This window comes from Aquila chrysaetos, chromosome 6, assembly GCF_900496995.4.
Source record: "Aquila chrysaetos chrysaetos chromosome 6, bAquChr1.4, whole genome shotgun sequence".
NCBI lineage: Eukaryota > Metazoa > Chordata > Aves > Accipitriformes > Accipitridae > Aquila > Aquila chrysaetos.
Window position 1 is genome coordinate 35,194,888 of NC_044009.1, and position 21,689 is coordinate 35,216,576.

The following is a 21,689-nucleotide window of genomic DNA, read 5'->3' on the forward strand; positions in this document are numbered from 1 at the left end:
CCTGCCTTATCCTTTTTATGTTATTCAGCCAAAATATACCTGAAATTGATTTAGTTGATTTTATTTTTGTTTAGAGATGGTTCTATTTACGTGTTCTTTGTCCTGCATGGTTTTAGTTTGATATATAATAACAACAGTTTTTACCAGTTCTTTAAGAAGAATTGTAGAAACACTAATCTTTCTATTTAAGGTTGTTTTTCCAATGTTTCTGTTTAAATGTGAGCTGACAATGTTGGTTTATATTTCCTTCCTCTTATTTTCATAAGAAACATGTACATAGCAATAAGGCAAGGTATGCAAAATACAATAATAATTTATACTGACAAAGACATCGGAAACAATTTCTGACATTTCAGAATCACGTAACTGAGCTTATAGCAAAGACACTAGAAGTAATGTTCTGTTTACTGTGACAGGGCAGGAATTTGAAAAAAGCATGCTAACAAAAAATTATAACTCTAATACAACATATATGACCAAATTGTTTAACAAAGGTATGATCACCTCCAAATGTTCTTACCTATGTAGCAAGGCAAAATATTGCTAAAAGGTAGTAGGACAGTTAGTATCTGAAGACCTTATACCTCTAAGCTTTAAAGTAGTAACTTCTCTACTCTAGAAGAGCGGAGTAGCCATAAGATGGCAGCACCCTGCACAAAGAGCTCCTGAAACCCTAAATTCGGTTCTTTTCCCAGAAAGAGCTTGCACCCGGTGGTGGGAGTGAGTGGCCCAAATGCCGTGTGTCTGTAAATAGAAACCATGCTGGCCAAGTTCAGAATAGCTCCTGGAAAGCTTCAGAAATGTAGCTGGTTTCAGGCAGTGCCTGAGCCCATTTTCCTCAGTTTTTAGCAGCTGTTTGGGTGCTTAGCTAAACATGCTTATCTTTTGGTTATTCTAGATTAACCTTACTCAAACCCCGTGTTTCAGCAAAGCACTGGGCTTCTGTAGGTCTAAGTACAGCAAGGTCAACTATAAGTTAAATTCATTTTCTGTGTGTAAGACCAGAGTGGAATTACTTTTTACAAGTGATTTAGTCCAAGCTCAGTAGTTTAGACTTTACATCTGGATAACTCAGGCCTGAATACATTGTGTTTACACAACCCTACCAGCTTCAAAAGCCAGTCCTCCCTCTGCACCGTTGCCTAGCCCAGCCTGCTGCAGGACTGAGCTAAAGCTTCGCGTTTGTCCTGGTGCCGCTGCAACCTGCCTGTCTCGGGACTGCCTTTGGCCCTTCTGTGACGGGGGCAGCAGGTCCAGCCTGCACTTGGCCTTGATCCGAAGGGAGTAAGTTACAGAAAACCCTTCAGCTGAAGCGCAGGAGGTCTGAGGCGTTGTAGAGGCAGCGCTCAGCGCAGTTCCTGCCATCAGCCTTGCACCAGCACTGAATGGAGGTGCTTGCTCTGGTGCCCCAGCGCCAGGCTTTTATAGCACAGGGAGAACAAAGTGTACCATGTAACTGCAAAAGGCAAACAGAAACTGAGGCCAGATTGGATAGGCTGTGTGGAAATCCCTGGCGTGGTTGGAGTGCTGTGGGCTGGCTGGCTCGAAGTCCCGCTCGAATGCAACATGATTTTCCCACTGGTTCCACCTGAGCCCTTCTGCAGTTCGGAGGTTTGATTATTTCGCTTTGAGTGTGAGAGTGTATTCAAATCTGAAAAGCAAACAAATCTTTCAGGGTGCTCACCAACGCGAAGGAAACTGTGAAGGGAACCGAGGACAAAGGTTTGCTCACGCCCTCGGCTGGAACCAGCTGGGTCAGAGCTGTGGGCAAGGTAAATACGAGTTGAAAACACCCTGGGTTGCCTGCCTGCTGTTCATTGCACAGTTGGTGAGCAATTCCTCCTTATTCCTCCTCTTCCTCTCTGTTTGTTCAGAGGTAAGTTGTTGACTTCACTCCCTGCCCTCATCTAACAGCAGCGCGCTGCTCCAGAAACGAGAGGAGACCCAAGCATGAATCATGGCCTGAGTCATGAATTCCCCAACGTCCCGCTTTGCTCAGAGCGGGAGGGGAAAAATTCCTCTCATCTGTGTGGCTCTTCGGCTCCTGTGACCCACTGGAAGGAGCTACAGACACCCCTCATCTTCTTCTAAAGCCGCTCTCCATCGTGTGTAGCCGTGCTTGCAAACAACACCCGGAGAGAAGAGTAAGAGAGGCCTTTGCCTTTCCACACACCTGCCCACATCTTGGGTGGGCTCTGTGGTTTACCCTGCACAGCAGTGCTTTGGTCCTAGGTCCATACCTAATGGGGTGTGGTATTAGTACACCCCAAAACATGGAAGCTGGAGTGAAGCAGCTCAGTCACCGTACGCTCAGATCTTTGCTCACCTCAGGGTCCGTGTCGTTTATACAGGACCTGAATGCTTACAGCAGTTTCTTTGGATTGACGCCATTTTCTATTGGAACAATACCTATCTCTCACCATGCTGATTAACAAAGAGATAGCAAATAGTATCAACTGGCATTTAAAATGTATAAATCCAGATACATTTATTTATTTTACACAGTGATTTGATAGGTAATACTATTGTTTTATAGCTAGAAAAAATTTCAAGTAAAAAAAAAAGGTAAAAATTACTGATTAGTCACATTCACCATCACTGCGAATTTCCCCATTAAATACAACTGTTCTTTAGGGATTGTTGCTTCCTCTTTAAATGTTTTTGCCAGCTCTCCCTAAAGTATTGCCAGGACCTACGCTGCAGCAAAGGTAGAGAGTCCTGCCAGTATCGTTGCGGTATTTGTGTGTGGTTTCTGTCTGTGCTGGATTGCCCTGTTTGCAGGACATTCACATGGCTATGTGGCTACTCAAATCACCTGTAGTTCCTTAGAGATGAATCTAATTTTTTCAAGCTTGGAAACTTTTTTTCAAGTTTCATTGCTTAGCTAATTGACAGTCATCCTCTGCAACATCTGTCATTGCCGTTCTTTGGAACTGGGTCTGTCAGGCTGCTGAGTATTTCTGGGTAGACTTTTTCCAAAGAGAATGCCTTCCATTTCTGCTGGCCCAAGAGTCCGGAAGCACTTGACTGTGCAGCTACAGAACATGTCTTCTTTGGGAGAAAAGTATTTTAACCACTCATTCTGTACACCTTTGCATATTCTTCAGTTGCTATATTTCGGGTTAAAAAGTTTGACCAAAACTTTTAAAGTCTGCTTTGATTCCCCATTAGAGATAGTCAGGAGCTTTCTAGGCAGGTTTGATTTGGAAGCCAACCAGGGAGAGAATAAAGTCACCAGATGTTTCAAATGTAAAGCAACCTGTCTCTGACCTAAGGAGCATAGTCCTTTGCCTCTTACAGATGCATTGAGGAGGTGAATGCCACTGTATATGATGTAGAGAAAGGAGACCCCACCTCACTGCTTCCAGTCCCACAAAACTCTCTGGTGAAGGGCAAGAAGAGAAAAATGTTTTCTGAAGTGCAGGAAACACTTCTCCCCACCTTTGTAAATATTCTAAGAACTGTCTCAGCCTGTGGGACATTCAGACTTTAAATTGCTCTGTATTCTTCCAGGCTTTCAGGGTGAGAGTGGGTATGAGAAGAGCATTGGGAATTAAGAGCTGGGTTGTGTGTGAGGCCAAGAGATCACTTACAAGAATTTCTCCTCCATATGGATAGCTCTCCAGCTCCTAAATAAAAGAGATTTTCCTTGCTCTGATGAATTTGGGACATACTGATCTCTTACGTTGACTGATAAGCTTTCACTGGAGCTAACACCCCTCCTCTTCCAGGTTTTGTCTAGCACAAAATGAACTAATTGTTGTTTTCGCTTGGGCTGGTCTCCCTGTATGTGCAATTCTGCTACTTCAGTTCATACCCTATTTCAAGGAGAGGCTGGTATTTTTTCTAAAATGAAGTAATTTTTAGATTTGAATGAGCCAATGGTGAGGCATGCTTCTGTAGGCAAACACTTCCCATTCTGGAACCTTTACAGACCCATCCCCACGCTGAATTGTGGATTCAACTCAGTGTGCCAGAAAAGATACAGCATTGTTCTAGATAAAAAAACCCCACTATTATTAATGAAATGCAACTTGAGTCTCATGTTTTTTAGTTTATCTCTTATTCCCTGTCCCCAACATTAGCTTGCTTGCTTTCTGTACCTCAATATTCAATGTTTGTTACTTGCCAGTGAATTTGTTAAAGGTTGATTGGATGAACAGACTATCTTCCTGTGCTATCTTTGTGTATTGTAAGTGCCAGGTATGGGGCAAAATGCACTAAAGATTTTATCCTATACAAATTTTATTATCTTTTAAAGAACAACAGGCTTGCATTGTTCAGCATTGCCCATACTGAAAGATAAACAGCTGTTTTCTGTTCCGATGTGTCATTAGAAAACCGTAACCTTGATTTAACTGAGACCAGGATTTGCTGCAAAATGAGTATGTAGTGGCTGATGAAAACAATAATAATTGTATTCTGTCTGTACTAGAAACTATCTTTTTGTTACATCTCATTGAATTGATGCCTCTAATTTGGGTGAACGAAACAAGTCTGGGTCTTACAAACCTTGTAAAGAAGTCAAACCAAGCAATGCCAGGACCCCAAAGGCTTTTACACATCCTCCCCACATCTGTGTGGCTACTCCAGGTTGTGATTCGGCTCTTCTAACATGTGTGATAGTTAAAGCCAATAAAGGATTAAATTAGTAGAGGAATTTCCTGGTCAACTTGCCTTTAGATACTACACAAGATATTGGGTGACGTTTCAAAACAAGAATCAGCTTCCTGCCTGGGTTTTCTTGCCTTGCCCAAGATCTACTCTTGGTATGTGCTGTCTCCCTTCCTGGACCTCTCTTAACCTCCTGTGCCCTATCAGTGAGTTTTTTATTCCTGCTCTGTCCAGTCTTGTGAGCTTCTCATTGTGTGAGTTTTTAAAAATCAAAACTGACCTTGATTTTTCTCTTTTTTTTTTCTGTGTGTTTTTGTTGTTGTTTGTTCTGCTATTCTCTTTTCTTTCTCTGATCTCTCCAGACAATCTGGGGAGGTCTGTTCTTAATAATTTGAAGAAACTTAGTTATTTTATTCAGGTAAGACCTTACTCAGATAGTCTTTGGCAGCCATCCCATTCAGAGGCAGGCACTTAGCCTCCAGTCATGCTGTCCTTGCCAACACCTATATAAAATATTACCACACAAGCAAATGGGGAGCTGATAATATCAAACAGAATTTGTAAGTTTTATGTAGGCTATATTATTCATTCTCTCTACACTAAAAAGTTTGATATCTTGAATCTAAGAGTAAGCATTTGCTAATTGCCAGCTGTTCAGCTGGCTGGTCCTTAATCTGGGACACTGCTGGTGTCTGATACATTTTGGTGGCTGAAGGACTGCCACCAAGTCCTTTGAGCACATGCTTTGAAGCGTTGATACATTACCAGGTGCTAGTTAGAGCTACAAAGTGACCTTCTATGTGGAAAGGGAAAGCACTGGGTTTTGGAGCTCCGCAACAATATTAAAGGACTTGTACACAAATGTAAATTAAAAACAGGGAAATGAGATGTTTTGGATGGCACTTACAGGAGGATTTTTTTCTTAGTATGAGCAAACATTTTGAGTCCACTTCTTTGTGACCTTACGTAGTTACAGACAATGTCCTCACAGAGTTGCGTCTTCACCAGCTGAGGGAACATAATCTAATCGATGCTTTTTTCATGCCACAGGAAATTGCTGTAGCTGAACAAATGCCTTACAAAGGACGCTCCAAGGTATAGAAAGCAGTTGAAGGAGACTTAGGAATGTTGTTGTAAATAGAAACATTAAGATGCAGTTCCACAGCAGCTTAAGCTGGGCTAAATTCAGCCTAACGTATTCCCACCTTTCCTGCCAACTCTGCCTGTCTTTCCTCGGCGCTTACTCCGGACTGGGCAGCCACACAGTTCAAGGGACCCACCCAGGTGAAAAGTAGCCTGCCACCTTCCCCACAGAAGGTGACTGGGTTTTAACTGGACCAGTTTGAATCAGCTCACCGTTTGTTTGGACATGAGCACTGGTAGGAGCGAAGGGGTGGGAACACAAGGGCAGAGCAAAGGTAGGCTTGACGTAATTCAGCTTGAGCTGCTATGAAACTACCCATAGACTGTGTAAATACTAGTAAAATCGGATGTGCCTGTGAATATTTCCAGGCACTAGAATGAGATTGTCTTTGCTATTAAACTGTTAAAATGCTCCCTGGCATGAATTTGACCTCTTCCAATTAACACTCTCTGCAAACAATTTCTGGACACAATTTGGTTGCTAGAGTGGTCCCAATAGGCAATTTGCAAGCATAAACTCCGGTCTTTCTGTGCCAGTTGGCCTCAATGCCCAGGAATGTTTCCAGGCATGTCGAGTTTAACTAGTATAGACCCATCCCTACCGTCACATCCTGCCCCAAGATTGCAGCTACCACCAGCCTGAAAAGGGAGGTCTGATCCTGCCAGTTCTCTTGGTGAGAGCAACCTAGTCCTTATCGGCTAACTTTGGTAGGATTTCTGACTGCAGAAAAAAAGGATACGTGTTTTTAGGCCAGCAACACAACTGATGAAATTATAATTTTATGCTGCACTGTGTAGAGTCTGTTGCAAACCCTTACGATAAGAGAGGGCTTGTCCTCAACAAATCATTTTCAAAACAGACAATAGCAGAGCATAAAAGATGGGAAGAGATGAAATCTACAAATAAGAATTTTTATTTCCTTTTAATAAGGTTGTAAGAAATGCATATTTTGCCTTCATTCCAGGTTGGGGAGGGGGGGAAGAGATAGCGACGACTTGTTATATTGGTAGAATATTTGGCCACTTATTACAGAGAGTTAAAGCTGACGTGATTTTTTTTTCCAAGTCAGTTGCAGAACTTGGAGTGCAATTATTCCTACTTCTACACATTAAAAAAATGCACAACTGCAGCATTTCCTTTTCAGTTTGCAATGTTAATAAAATAAATATATCTTGAATTGCTGAAACCAGTTCCTCGATTATAATAAGTCATTGCTTTTTTGTTTTTTTTTTTCACAGTTGCCTTTACAAGTTTCCCTCCACATCAGGAAATCTGAAAAAATGGGATTTTTACATCTCTCCAGGTATAGTCACTTGGCAATCGTAATGATCCATCTACCTAACACACTCCCTCAGGGAACAATTAAAGGCATTATTTTAGAGGAGCCTTTTAAGAGTTGCTGTAGATATGAAATCCCGCTCTCTTGGCTGGGTTGCTCTAGGACCCAGAGTGACTAGGATTGACAGAAATCTTCACCTGAATGAATTTTCCCCTTATACCTTATAAGGAGTCCAGGAAAACAAGGAAGTGATAACCATGTTCACGTTACTTTATGCACAGCTTGTTCTCTTTACCTGCCCAGGTAGTCCTTGTTTTCACTTTTACTCATGGTCTGTCCTGGTAGGGTTGAAGTTTCCTCGCAATCCGGTGTAGGTGACATCTGAAAACATACCCTCCAGGAATGTATGATTTTTACGACATTCTACCTTTACGCGGATGATAATTAACACGCTAATATTTTTTTGTCACGCAGCCAGCACTGAAAACGAATGGGGATTGAATTGCTTTGCCTCTGTTTCCTCTTTCTGCAAAGAAATAACTATGTGCAAGGTAAGGGTCAGGGGTAGGGAGATCCATTTCAAAACCATTTTTGCATTGTTTCTTGCTTGAAGTTGACATGAAATAGCTTTCTGTCTTCTGTATTTAATCATTCCTTTCTGTCTGATGACTTTTTTTTTTTGACAGACTGCTGTAGGGCTACCCTGCAAATTCATGTAAGATTCATGTGGTCATTACATAGCACAACATGTATGAGACAAATGGGCGTTTGAGCAATTTTGATTATACTAATCACTGTTTGATCTGCTCAGAAACTTAATACTATACATGTGACTGACTGTTTTGCTGGTACTTGCACAATAAATTAAAATCATATCAAGTATCTACACAACTGAGTGAAGCAATTTTAAGCGTATAGAGTGAACATAAATCTGTTCTTTTAATATCCCTGATTATGTTGGAAATGTCTTACCTGCACCATATCAGAAACACACATAACACTTTATCAGGTGTGCTGGAGAAAACAAGTAACATGTTCTCAGTGAATGCCATCCATAAAGCATGCAAAAGTAAGTATGTTAATTGCCCGCAATTGTGGGATTTGAATTTTTATTAGAGAGTTAATCTTCTACCAATAGAAATACCATTATGAAGGAATTTTATCAATAATCCTAAATATGGCTAAATGTGTGCATTTTTCACCTCCAATATTCTCTAAATGACAAGATTCTTCATAAATTAAATGATTAAACACATTATTAACAGTCTTTTATCTTCTTGGATTTAAATTTAGGGACCTGTTCTCAGGAAAGTGCAGTGACTTGTGAAGATTGTTTGCTTTCCGGACCACACTGCGCTTGGTGTTTTCAAGAGGTAGAGTAAATGATACAAAAAAATTTCAAAGTAAGACTTGAAGTGTTTGTAGTAGCTCTGAGTGATGAAGTATTGACTTAATTGGGTCAGCCCATGGTTTTGTAATGCATGCAGCGCTTAGTGAAGCCTTCCTGGGGATCAAAAGTGGAATTCAATCTAGACTTTATTATTCATTGTTGTTTTTTAAAAAAACAATCTTCCTCATGTAAGGCAGTGTTATTAGAGGGGCTCAGGTCATCAGCCTGAGGGCTGACTCACCCACAGTGCTGATGATGAAGCACCAGACATCAAGTCAGAGACCAGACTGCATCTTACATATTACATGCCAAGCCAGACAGTGTAAACAGAAGGTGCTCCAGTCAGTTTGCATATACAAATGGTTAATCTGTGGTTGATTTTAAGTATGATGATAGTGTCAGTTTTATAATTTGTATGATATAGGTGTAAGTGTTTTGGCTAAAACATTGGGCTTAAAAAAAAAAATCTGGATTTGTTTCCTATATATCTGTTGCAGACTTTCTGTGTAACCCTGGGCAAGTCACTTAACATCTCTGCTTTTAAAACTTTCACCAGTAAATGATGATAAATAATATCTCCCTACTTCACAGTAAATATTCTAGGTCTTAGTTCATTAATGTTAGAAAGATAGTCAGCTATCACAATTAAAAACTTGCCAGAAATAATAGACAAATAAAATAAGTCTTTTTCATGATAGTTTCTGATTTACACCTTTGCTGTTAAAAGTATTTCTTGCTTTTTTGAATAGCAAAATGATACCTAAGATGGGACTAACATGCTGCTTTATGAAGTAGCTGACAAAGACCAAACAGCACTTTTTTAAAAAATAAGTTTGCTAAAAATAATATAGCAGTTTGCAAAAAATGTTACTGTGGGAAAAAAAAACCCCACCCATATTAGTGTGTTTGCAGTAGTTTTTATGTTTGTACTTAACAACCAAAACAGGATTTTCTTGAAATGAAATTTGATCATGTAATTTTGACTACTGCCATGTATTTTCAGAAAGCAAAAATGAAACACAATTTATTGATTTAAAAAAAACCCACAACTGTGGAACTATTGAAAACTTCAGAGTAGTAAAAATGATTTTTTTCTTTGTTCAGAGGCTCATTCACTTGTTTGCTACAGAACAATACATCAAGAGTGTAAAAGACGTAGGAGCTTTAGTGTCAGAGTAAACACAAGCACCTCCAAAGAAACCACTGTTTTCTGTAGGATAAAAACACAACTTGTAATTGTATTTGAAATATGAGTTTGCCCCTTCACACATGTTTTGAAAAGCCAGCAACTCAAAGTGTGTAACTAAAGGAGATGATATGGATCTCCCTGTGAAAGTTTTATAATGGTACGTGATCTTTATGCGCACTGTATTCAAGAAGCAGTTGGCGAGAGCTTTGCCTGAGCAAAGACATCAGATTTGGTCTGAAGAATAATAAACCACTGTTCCCATCAGGTGTCTCAACATTGCTTCCACCAAACTGCATAAAATCGCCAATAACTTTCAGGCATGAAGGGTGACATTTTGGCGGAAAGAAGGGTCCCAATTCTGGTTTTAATAGGTTTAAAGTAAATCTGGTTTGCTTTGGATGGAAAGTTTTTCAGTGACTGGATTCAGAGAATATTTGTGGCTTAATGGCTGAACCCCAGGTTGCTTGTCCAAATCCAGGAGAAAAGGGCAGCCCCGAGGTATGGGCCCATGACCATCAGCCAGGAATTGAATGTTTTGGTGCCAGTTCTGCCAGGCATTGCCCAGGTTTTGGTGAAAAGGTCTTGCAGGCTAGAGCAGTTTCCAGTTCAGGAGGCAGCTGCCTGATTTTGAGGATCTAAACTCTAGACGTAGCTCTAGGAAATGGCAATAAGGCACAGAAGCCTCTTTGTAAAACTAACCATTAACTTCACCGCTACAGGGGGATAGTACCTACCCTGCATCAGTGTTGTGGAAAGGAATGCATATCAAGTGCTTTGAAATGAGTAACAAAAATAAACTGCAAGCTATCCAACTGATACTGATAGGCTTGTGATTTCCTCTGGATGGGAGAAGGTCAAGTAGGACACTGGGACAAACATAACCAGAAAGACATGGGCGTGCCAGGAGCCCCACGGGTGCTGGGGACCGAGGGAGGGAGGCTGGGGTGCTTTCTGGGCACCATTAACAAGGAGTAACAAGGAATTGCTACCTGCTTCAGGGAACACATTAAATAAGTGTTGAGGAGAAAGAGTAGGTCAGAAAAAAGCAGTGAACACTGGGTACTGCACCATCAGTTTGTCACAAAATTTGTAGGAGTTTATTATCTACAAGACCTTTTCTGTTGTTAAATGATGTTGTTCCATCAGCAGTTCAAAACTGTTTAGGAAAGATTGATGAATTTGCAGCATAATCCTGTAATAGAAAAACCAGGGGCTCATAGGGGTTTTGTGTTATCATTCCCAGTACTGCGAGAAGCCAAATGCAGTGAGTGGCACAATTCCCATTCCCCAACAATAGAGCAGTTTCTCCCAGGATACCAAATCGGTGTAAGTTACATTAATTATACACCTGTGTGACATGATCCATGAAGGGCAAATTTAGATTTCTGTGCCTCCTAGATCTCTTTCTGCACTAGTTTGCACTAACTTGCACCTTTGTTTCTGTTCCCTGCATGGGATTGACCTTTCATCAGCCAGGTGCTGGTGGCTGGTCAGTAAATACATTTAACTCATCCCTTCCTTCTCCTGTTTGTTTTAGAATTACACAGACTCAGCTGGAATTCATGGGAGGTGTGATACCCCAGAAAACCTTTTGTCAAAAGGATGCCAGTTGAATTTGATTGAATTTCCCATTTCAGAAGTAGAAATTCACCGAAACAAGCCCCTAACACTAGTGACCCAGAAGAACAATTCTGATGTCACACAGATTTCTCCTCAAAAATTAACTCTAAGGCTGCGACCAGGTAAGTCACTCAGTTCATAGATGTGGGGATATTTTTTTTCAGCCAGTTTGATATACTGAAGCTTCTCAGACTGAATGGTCTAAAAAAATCTTATTAGAATAAAGATAAAAAACCTGTGTTGAGTCCAAAATTATTTGTTGACGCATCAGATGAAAACTAGGTTTGACTGAGTTCAAAATACTTTCAGAAGTGCAGGGTACATCATAAAAGTAAGGATTTTTTTTTTAGTTCTTTTATTCTCTTGCCATTGAGGTGGCAGGGAGAGAATGGAAACCCCTCCTACCTCCCCAGCCCTGCTCCTGTGCCTCTCCCCTGCAGGTCTGGCAAACAGCGTATCTCAGAGGCAGCATAAAATCTTGCTTTGAGGATTTACGAGGTACCAGTGACATTTATGGAAACACTCCAGACTTACTTTGGGGTCCTTGAGATATGAATTTTTCCTGGACAAAATTTGGAATAAAGAAAAGTACGAGACACCCAGTTGGGTCATATTGTTGTTGGAACTGAGAATAAAACCTGTGTGTACACTCTGGTTTTCTTTAAATTTCTAAAGTACATGGTATGTCCCATAAGTGCTACCTTTAGTTTGAATTAGCTTCATATCTAAATTTTCTAAAGCTGCATATTGCTGAAATGAATTTATCATATTTTTTCAAATTATAGCAATCAGTTGTAACTCTCTGTTTATGGCTCTACTGAAGAATAGTTTAGAAAAGAAAAACTAGAACTGCTTTTAATCTTTCAGACCCGTGTTTGAGATTTTTGTTGACAGAGAATTTCTGAAGTTATTTTGTTAATTCTACTGGTGATTTAAAATACTAGATAATTTTCACCATATATGTAAGTTTATGAAGAGATTGGCATTACTCATAACTTCTGTATAGAAGTGCTAATATGTATCCCATTTTCCCATGACCTTAATAGGACATGAAGAAACAATACAGATCAAGGTCCGCCAAACTGAAGATTATCCAATTGATCTCTATTACCTCATGGATCTTTCCGCCTCCATGGATGATGATCTGAATACAATCAAAGAACTGGGTTCAACTCTTTCTAAAGAAATGTCAAAACTGACAAGCAACTTCAGACTGGGATTTGGATCTTTTGTTGAAAAACCAGTTTCACCATTTATCAAAACTACAGCTGCAGAAATAAACAACCCTTGCAGGTAGGCAGGGAAAATACGTACATCTGTCTGCATGCCAACATTAAATCATAATATTAATCTTTAGGATAAAATTCAATTCAGCAGCCTCACTGGAACCTCTGCCCTCTTCCAGCTGTAAATGAGTCAGGCTGGGAAACAAGATTTGTTTCTTTTAGTTTTGCACTCTGATCATTATTCTGTTGAGGCTTATGTTATTTGGAGAGAGGAATCTGGGAGTGATTCATTTTTTAGCTTTTGCTGCTAATTACAAATGTGCTTAAGGGGTTAACAGGCATGCAGAATAATTACGTATTTTTCTTTCATTTGCTAGAATATACATATATATATAAGAATTTTATGACATTGCTATACTAATCAGGTGCAAAGTCAAACCCAACACAGAATAGCAGTTTCATTTACCAATCAGTGTTGTTTTCCTGGGTTTTTTTCTCCCTTAAGGTCTAGCAGTATCCCCCAAACCCCGGCTGCCCTAGCCCTTTCCTAACCTATGTGGAGGAGAAGCTGTGCTCTGCAGCCTGAAGCAGGACTGCAGCAGCTTGGTGGTGCTCTCTGAATGTCATTAAGGGACTACAGATCTTAATGTGCTTCTGAGTATGAAAACAAGGCGCAGCAGGGAGCACGGCAAGGACTGCACGTTGTTAACCGGCTGAATTACTCTGCTCTAGGAGGCGTTTCCCAGGCTTTACGCAGAGGTGTTTGCATTGCCCACCTCACTGGATGCTCTTTGATTATCTTACATTTTTCACTACATCTGTCTCAGACAGAGAAGAGAGATACATAACCAAAAGGGAATCCAGGCAGGCCTGCAAAGTTGCCATTGTAGTGATTTTTCATTCTGTATTATCCATAAACTGTCTCACTTATCTTGTAGAAGTGTACCGTACGAGTGCTTACCCACCTTTGGATACAAACATGTTTTGCCACTTACAAATGATGCTGAAAAATTCAATGAAATTGTGAAGGGACAGCGAATCTCTGCTAACATAGACACTCCAGAGGGAGGATTTGATGCAATTATGCAGGCAGCTGTTTGCAAGGTACTTGAAACTTCTAGGTATAATATTAATTATTCTGTATATTTACCACTTCTAGTGTTATATGGTTGTATTTCAAAGCAGCAGATCATTATTTTTCAAGATTTTTTTAATGCAGTCCAAGAGCCTCATTAGATTTGTGTGAAAATACTTTTGGCTGTACCAAGTAAAACACGCATATTGCAATATTTTAGTGTTTCTTCTAATTGCCAGGGATAGAAAAACCCCAACTGTATAATTACTGGGTCTGTTTTCTTGATTGTTTTTTCTTTAAATATTTTTCTATTAACTATGTTTAGAGTAGTAAGCAGATTGACATGAACATGGCCAGCCCATGTTATTAAACACAGGAATGGGGAGACCAAATGTTAGCCAAAGACAATGCAATGAACATCATCTCTTAAGAGATGTTGTGATGTTTTTGACACTCCCTTGAAAATTATTCCCTTCATTTATTTTGAGGTGCTGTTCTCCAAATCTTTTGCTGCTTTTCTATACTGTAAGTGCAATACAGCCTGCTAAACTAATGTATTTTACATGACAGGAAAAAATTGGATGGAGGAATGATTCTCTACATTTGCTGGTGTTTGTGAGTGATGCGGATTCCCATTTTGGGATGGACAGTAAACTGGCAGGGATTGTTATTCCTAATGATGGGAACTGTCATTTGGACCACAATAATGAATATTCCATGTCAACTGTTCTGGTAATTTACTATGAATTTTGTACAACTCTCGCATTCTGGAAATTTAAAGACTAACATGAGCAACTTAGAAAATTAATGAAAGTATACCTTTATCACTGAAATGTGTAAAAGTTGGGAAATCCAGATACTTCATGTAATCTATTTTATTTGTAATTGCACATTTCAGTAAAAAGAGAACAGTGTGTTAGTATGGAGTTAGGACAGATTATAACTAGGAAAAAAAAAAGCACAAATCTTATTCCTGCTAACCAGGAAAACTCATAGAACGGGACTGACTAGTATTTCCTTCCTTTCCCTGTAAGGGTGTGAATTCAGGAGGAGTTCAGGAATTTGTAGGACACTGTTCGTGTAGGAGAACTTACTAGCTTAAGATTCAGTGTTCAAAAATACCAAATATATACACTATGGTATTCAGTGTAGGACAAATACCCAGTTGCTCTGGTGCAGTGTTATTCTTTGGATTATATATATATATCACAGATGCTACTGAGCCAAGTGTCCTAGTATGGAGGCTGGCACTGTACGTTTCTCAGACGGGTTTCCTTAAAAACAACACGAGGAAATTATATACACTATCTTTTATTTTGTATACATGTAGTGCCTAATTATAGTTTATACTATACAGAGAACACAGTATTAATTATGATCATTTGGATGTGTGTTTCATGGGAGATAATTAGCAACTGGTTGCACACGAAAAATGGATTGATATGGCTCTCTTCTGTTTGCTTGCAGGAGTATCCCACAATTGGACAATTAATTGACAAACTTGTGCAAAACAATGTTCTATTAATTTTTGCTGTAACGAATGAGCAAGTTCACATTTATGAGGTGAGCAAACTAAAACGTTCAGTTCACCACTATTTGTTTTAAAGTTCACAACTTCTCACAGCTGATACAGTAATTCTAGTACTAAGGACTGAATTCTGCAAGATATTTATGTAATAAAAATAGCTAGGAAGTTATATATCAGAGGAAGTCTCTTTTACTTAGGAAGAGCTTCTTCATGTATTGATTTTGATGTTCTTGGGTAGCTCTTAAATTGGATTTCAAGTTGAATCACACTAATATTTTAAGTCAAGGATCATCAAACTAAGCATTGCTAAACTATTCAATGTAATCACTATAATTAGCCTTGTTGTATTTTATAAGGCTAGAGAAGGACAGTTGAGCCTTTTCTTACCGTTATAAGAGAAGAATACATTATGAAAAATACAGTTGTCTTCATGCTCAACTTTGAGATCATGGGGGCTGTTTTTTTCAGCTGACCTGAGAGTTTTATTCATTTTTTTCTTTGTTTCTATGTCTCTTTCCAGTGAGACAAATAGGAAACTAGCAACAAGATTAAAAATACAAATCATGATGGACAAAGTCCTCTTCCCTCATGTATCATTCCTCATGTCTACTGAGGGAAAACACTTCATTACAGGAATTTTTGACATTAGGACTCGCAGATCCTGTTCTGTGAAGTCATTTCCTGCTCTGTGAAGTCATGCCATGGGAAATGGGAGCCAGGAGAGAGGGGAGAGCAGAGGAGCAGTGGTTGTGGATATGCAAAATCCATATTATTAATAAATTGAGTATCATTCATACCTGCAGCTCCATCAGTCACCTGTGCAGGCACCTGTTTTCATCCTCCACAGATAAAAGCCCTCCTGAAGCCCTGTGCTGCTTTTGGCCTGTTGGATATTCCAGCTATGAGCTGAGGCAAAACCACCAACGGCTGCTTAACTGCGTTTTGCAGTGAACATGAGCAAAAGCCCTCTGAGATAAAATAAGAAGGATATTGGCAATTCTTATGTCCTTTTCTGTCCAGTCCTGCTGCTGGGAAGAAATCTTCACATACAAAAAGAAATTCTGGATAAGAATTCAGTGAGGATAATAAGAGGTTTTTCAGCCTAAGCTTGGCTGCCTGGCCACATGCTGCTGCATGAAGGGGGACAAGGGGAGAGAAATTGTGCCTCCAAATTTATTCAGTTTGGTTGACAGGGAGTCAATAAATGTGATCCTCCTGATATAATAAGCTTGGCTTTCCGAAGGAAAAACCTTCGCACAGCGTTCCTCATTAAAAGCCAAAAGTAAAGGACTAGGAAGAAAGGTGCTCCTCTGGTGTGATAACCACATAGAAAATAGGAAAGAAAGAGTAGGGAAAAAGGTCCTATGCTACAGCAGAGAGAGCAGATGGGTCCTTGAGGTACTCACCAGTATGATGGTTTTCTATTTCTATCCTGTGAGTAACCCAGGGAAGACGCCCCAGTGCTTCTGCAACCCATTCCAGTTGTAAAGGTGTCTCGAGTAAGACTAATACTCCAGGTGTTTGACAAAAGTTACGAGTCACATCCTTCATAAACTGATTCTCACCTTACAGTCTTGACAAGGGAGGAAACACTCTGCATCTTGGAGCACTGACTGCCTGGCTTTTAAAGGACTGTATTGAATACTGAGCTGAAGCGTGAAGATCAACGATCTTCGATCAATGATAGCAGAAGTCAATCACTTACAAATGCAGTGGGATGCTATAGTCATAGCACAGATCAGTTAAAATTTGCACATTAAAAAACTTTTACTAAATCTTATTATTGCTCAACAATTTCTTAGTAGGAGCCCAATTAATGACAAATGAAATCTTTTCCCTGATTTTAATAGCAGCTGCATAAATACGGGCTGTTCTAGGAGGTAGTTTTGAAGTATGTCTTTGATTTACAGAGCCTTATTTTGTCCAGAGAAACTTTTCTCTTACTGATGGCATTATATTTTCCCTTTAAAATTGCTGGTGGTCACTCAGAGTTGGCCAACAGTGTTCTTATCGGGGGGGTTCTATTTCAGTATCCCTGTGTCAGTGTTATACCAGTATCAAGGTTATCAAGTGTCACCCTTTGTTCACTGGGAACACTAAATGAAGATTTATAGCTAACAAAAAATGCGAGCCATTGTTAACCCAACAGGGGGAATGGTTTGTTCTTGTTACTTTCTTTGTTAGGAAAAAAAGTGCAACTATCTTCTATCTTGTAGGGTATATACTAATACCATTCAATATATTCTATCTGCTGCTTTCATCTTTTAATACTGCTTTCTGTCACTTATGTGGATAGGTATAGTTGTTATGGTCTGCTTTCTGTCCTGTAGGTGATGTGGAAAATCAGTCAAAGCAAGTACAAAAATCATATATAAGTCTCACAGTGCAGTTTTTCCACATTACAGTGTACTTTCAAGGGTATATGTAGGACCTGCAAACAGGACAATAGTGTCATGTTTTCATCTGTGTGATTCAAAGTTGTGATGTAAATAACCAGGTATCCATGCTTAAGAATGTAAAAAGAACAAAGCAAGACAATGAGAGTTATTCTTGTGTTAAGGTCACTGCTCAGGTAGCCTGGAAGAGCTGGGAGAGGACCCTAAACTGGCACTTGAGCATCACCATTAAACCACTCTTGTCTTGGTGTTTTACTTCTTTTTAAAAGCCTCAGTAATGGAGATTCTGCAACATCTCCCTCAGAAAACCCTCCCAAACTTAATTATCCTTTGAGGTGGAAAGCCTCTCCCCAAATATCTCACCTCAAATCTACTTGAACTCAGCATCTAATTATATCAGACCCCAAAATTGACTATTGCTATTTATAATTCACTTCTTGGGGACAAACGTACATTAAAATGACTGTGAGGACTTAGGAAGCACCTCTTTAAATAGACTTGATAGATTCCATTACTCTTAAGTGCAGTGTTCAGACTGTCAAATATATATTTTATATTTCTAGCCCTGTATAATCCCCAACAATTTAGCCCCAAATAATTCAGTCATTTAATATTCTTGATCCTCTTCAACTGAATTTTCAGTTTATCCACTTACATGTATGTGTATTATTATCTAACACAAATATTATGGATTGCACAAGCACAGAATACATATGCTTGTAACATAGCTGGTGTTAGTTTTGATCCTTCCATGCAACCAAACAGCTACTGCACAGCAATCTAAAAGAGGAGGAAGGTTTAGGCCTGGTGGTCTCCCTGACCACAAGAACTTTAAAAGCAGTCACGTGGAAACATTTGTAAGACCACTCAAAATTAAATGCAAGAGAGGGGAGGAAGTTCCTTACATGGAGCCCTGATTATCTGAGATTATTTATAAAAAGGGCTATTTTTTTCCCCCCAAAAGGCCTTTTAAAATATATTAATATATGTCTAGCTTTTTACATCATTAGTCTCAGCTGACTCTTACCAAAGCAGCAGGGAATGTTATTATTCTAGAAAAGCTATTCACTCAAAAAGTGTCCGTGAATATTGCAATAAGAATGATATTTTGACAAACTGTGTAAATCTTATTTTGGTATAAAAGAAAACACCGGTTTTTAAGGTTTCATGAAGTAGTTGTTATTATTGTTGATATTATTTTTTTTTCAAGCAGAATTCTTTAAAAATTTATTCAAACTTAGATAAGGGAAAAGTATCCCTCTCTAATCCTGACTAGGCAGCGCTTCTTTGGAAACAGAAATTGCTCTTTTTTGGACAAATTATTTCTTTTTATATCACAGGAGAATACAGCTTGAAAGTTGGGGTTTTCAGACTGCATTTCACTGCTGAAAATTGAACTAAAAATACTCCAGTCTCCACATTTGTACAGAATTTCAAATGATTTTTATAAATTTGGCATGATACACTATTTATGATGAAAATTCTTCTATCATTTACACTGCTAAAAGTTAGACGTAACCTCACCGAACTCATATATAATTGTCAAATTTCACTAAAATGAATCAGAGTAGCTCTATAAAATGGCAGTTCACCTTTTAATGAATATTTGCTAAAAGACTAAATTCCATGACATCCTTTGGTTGTTTTACAATACTAGCACTCCAAAAGCACCAGTCTGCCACACCTTGTTAATGGTTAAACAGAAATATTTGCTAAAAGGTAGGGTTTAACCAATAGACTGGAGATATACACTTAGACTGGGCTTGCAACGTCATCCTTGTATCACCATGCAGAAAATTTTTGTTCAAAGAGGAAAGATAAAACGAAGTCTTCAGAACAGTATATCCCTGCTGTTTGTTTTGCATACCACAGATTAAAGGGTACTATACTTTAAATTCCAGGTTTATCGTCTTTTCTTATAATTATCTCCCAAAAGGTCCACGTGTACAAAATGCAGAGTTTCAATATTCTAAGAATCCTTGAGAAAGCACTAATCACAGGAGGAGTCAGGAATGCAAAGTCACCAGCTGTAACATAAAATGCAGTTAATCCCACTGATTTACAATAGCACTTTAGAAATCTAATGAATGATAAGCGTTCCATACATAATATATAAAGTAATCACAGGGCTTTCAGAGATGTGAAGTACAAGAGGGATATAAGGGTATCAAATTATCCATGTTTATTAATAGCTCTCTGGAATTCTTTTTTAATTAAAATAACAGCATTGATATGATAAACTGCAAAAGAAAATGAATGCTACAATGTGTTTTTTTAACGATGAACACTTACTATTTTCCAAAGGCATGGGTACAAGCAAGAGAAGTTCATGTAGTTAACAATCAGGCAAGATAAATTTTAATTAAGCATCTTTAAAATCCAGCTGCTAGATGTCATGTTAGTCTCACAATGCAATTTAATGCAAAAACAAAAGAAAAATTATCACTGAAATAAATCGTTAAATGGGCACTATATTATTAACATAAAATCAACATGCTCCAATCGTAGCCACAGACCACTGGGATACATGTGGGGTGTTACATCAAACATAAACTAGCAGCAGTTTTTTAAGGGCCTTTGTTCAAAGTTCTTGTAGCCCTTAGTTTAAACTTCTTAACTTCTGTGCCCTTGCCAATCGGAATTCAGAATGCTCAGTTGCTACTGCTGTTATTGAATGTAGGGTCTAAGACTCTCAAATAGTACAGCAGCAGTAGAGCAGCTGAATCTGGTTTTGGTTATTTTTATTAGAGAAAAACACAACTGTTGAGAGAATATATCTTCCTTCTAAATTTGAAAAATTAGTGCTGAAAAATACTATAGTATCAAACTTCCAAGCACACAGAGGTGATTTAGCAACATATGTCCCATTAATTATCAGTAAAATTAGCACTTTTCATAGGACTTTTTCAATAAGATTGAAATTATTGAGTCTGTAAGGGTCCTTGAAAATGTCACTATTATTTATTTTAGTTGACTTCAATGTATTTTGTTTTTTTCCAGATGGGAGCTCCTTGTCGCCTAGTCTTTTTTTTTTTGCGCTTTAAATTCCTTTTATACTTTCAGAACTATGCAAAGCTTATTCCTGGAGCTACTGTTGGACGACTACAGAGGGATTCTGGAAATATTCTCCAGTTGATCATTGCTGCATATCAGGTAAGGTGATTATAATGTGTTTTCTTCCAGCATGTCTGTATTTTCAAAATTAGATTGCAATTTGGTAAAAACAAGTGTCTTTGATTCTTTTGATGCACTGATTACAAGAACATAATTTTTTATGCTTAGGTACTGACCTTAACAGGAAAAGTTCTGTTCCCTCTGAGGATTAAGTGAGCACAGAAACAAAATTCCTATAACCTTTTGTCATTCCTTAGTGCTGCTGGAATGCTAAATTCACAGCAGTGTCTCATCTGTCTTGCCTTCTTCATAGTCCTATATTTCACACCTACTCTTAAGCCTTCTTTAATATAGATATTCAGGTCTCCCAGTTCAATACCTCGACAGGGACTCAACTCTCTTCCCATCGGTAGTTGTCACCACAGCAGATGTACAATTGCTCTGCAGGAATATCTGGGGGGAAAAGCACTATCCTGTACTCAGTGCTCTTCTCTGCTTTAGCAATTTGTTGCTGCCCCTGTGAGGCTGTTCTGAGGTTTTTAAAAAGCATAACACAGGAGCCAAAATGGGTTTGTTTAGATAATACCAAGACTTGAATATGTTTGTTTAGATAATACCAAGAAATACTGTAAAGTTGACGGGAACATAAACACAGCGCTGCTCTTCAGAGATTTGTTTGTAAAATGCATCCTGGCTGCCTGGTTCTCTTCTGTCAGGGGAATGTTTTTAGACAGCTTTACATGTCTTTACACAGATATCTTAATTTACATATATGCTAATATACCATAGATTTCTCTCTTCCATCTCAGTCCCTTTTTATTAAAAACCTGCTCTACCAGTTGGCTACAATGCCAAATAACTCTTTGCAAATAGCTTCTGTTTCTTTCCTTATTTTTTTTTTTCTGCTCTTCCTCCTATCACCTGAATGAGATGATCATCATTATGCCCAAAATTATTTTGGTCTTGATGATAGGAGGGCAAACAAAATTCTTCTAACTCTTCTAACTCTTATAAAAGCAACACAATCGGTGAGTTATGATTTTTAAATGAAATACAAAATACCGGAAGATTCTCTGCCCTATGGAAAACTAAATGAGCCGAGAACTTTAAGGTT

The 21,689-nt window shown here is 38.8% G+C and overlaps 1 protein-coding gene across 2 annotated transcripts in view; it reads left to right on the forward strand.

The window, feature by feature from the left end:
• ITGB6 (integrin subunit beta 6) overlaps positions 1-21,689 on the forward strand; it is a 51,718-nt gene that overhangs the window by 8,746 nt on the left and 21,283 nt on the right. Inside the window, exons 2-10 of one of the 2 annotated variants that reach the window (XM_030019124.1) lie at positions 6,997-7,061; positions 7,512-7,588; positions 8,331-8,410; positions 11,154-11,358; positions 12,283-12,529; positions 13,401-13,566; positions 14,108-14,269; positions 15,005-15,100; positions 20,525-20,614. In XM_030019124.1, coding sequence (XP_029874984.1) covers positions 7,528-7,588; positions 8,331-8,410; positions 11,154-11,358; positions 12,283-12,529; positions 13,401-13,566; positions 14,108-14,269; positions 15,005-15,100; positions 20,525-20,614 — 1,107 coding nt within the window. In that variant the 5' untranslated portion in view covers positions 6,997-7,061; positions 7,512-7,527. Of the gene's footprint in view, positions 1-6,996; positions 7,062-7,345; positions 7,408-7,511; positions 7,589-8,330; positions 8,411-11,153; positions 11,359-12,282; positions 12,530-13,400; positions 13,567-14,107; positions 14,270-15,004; positions 15,101-20,524; positions 20,615-21,689 lie in introns of those variants that run through there. The other variant, XM_030019123.1, reaches the window with a different exon arrangement.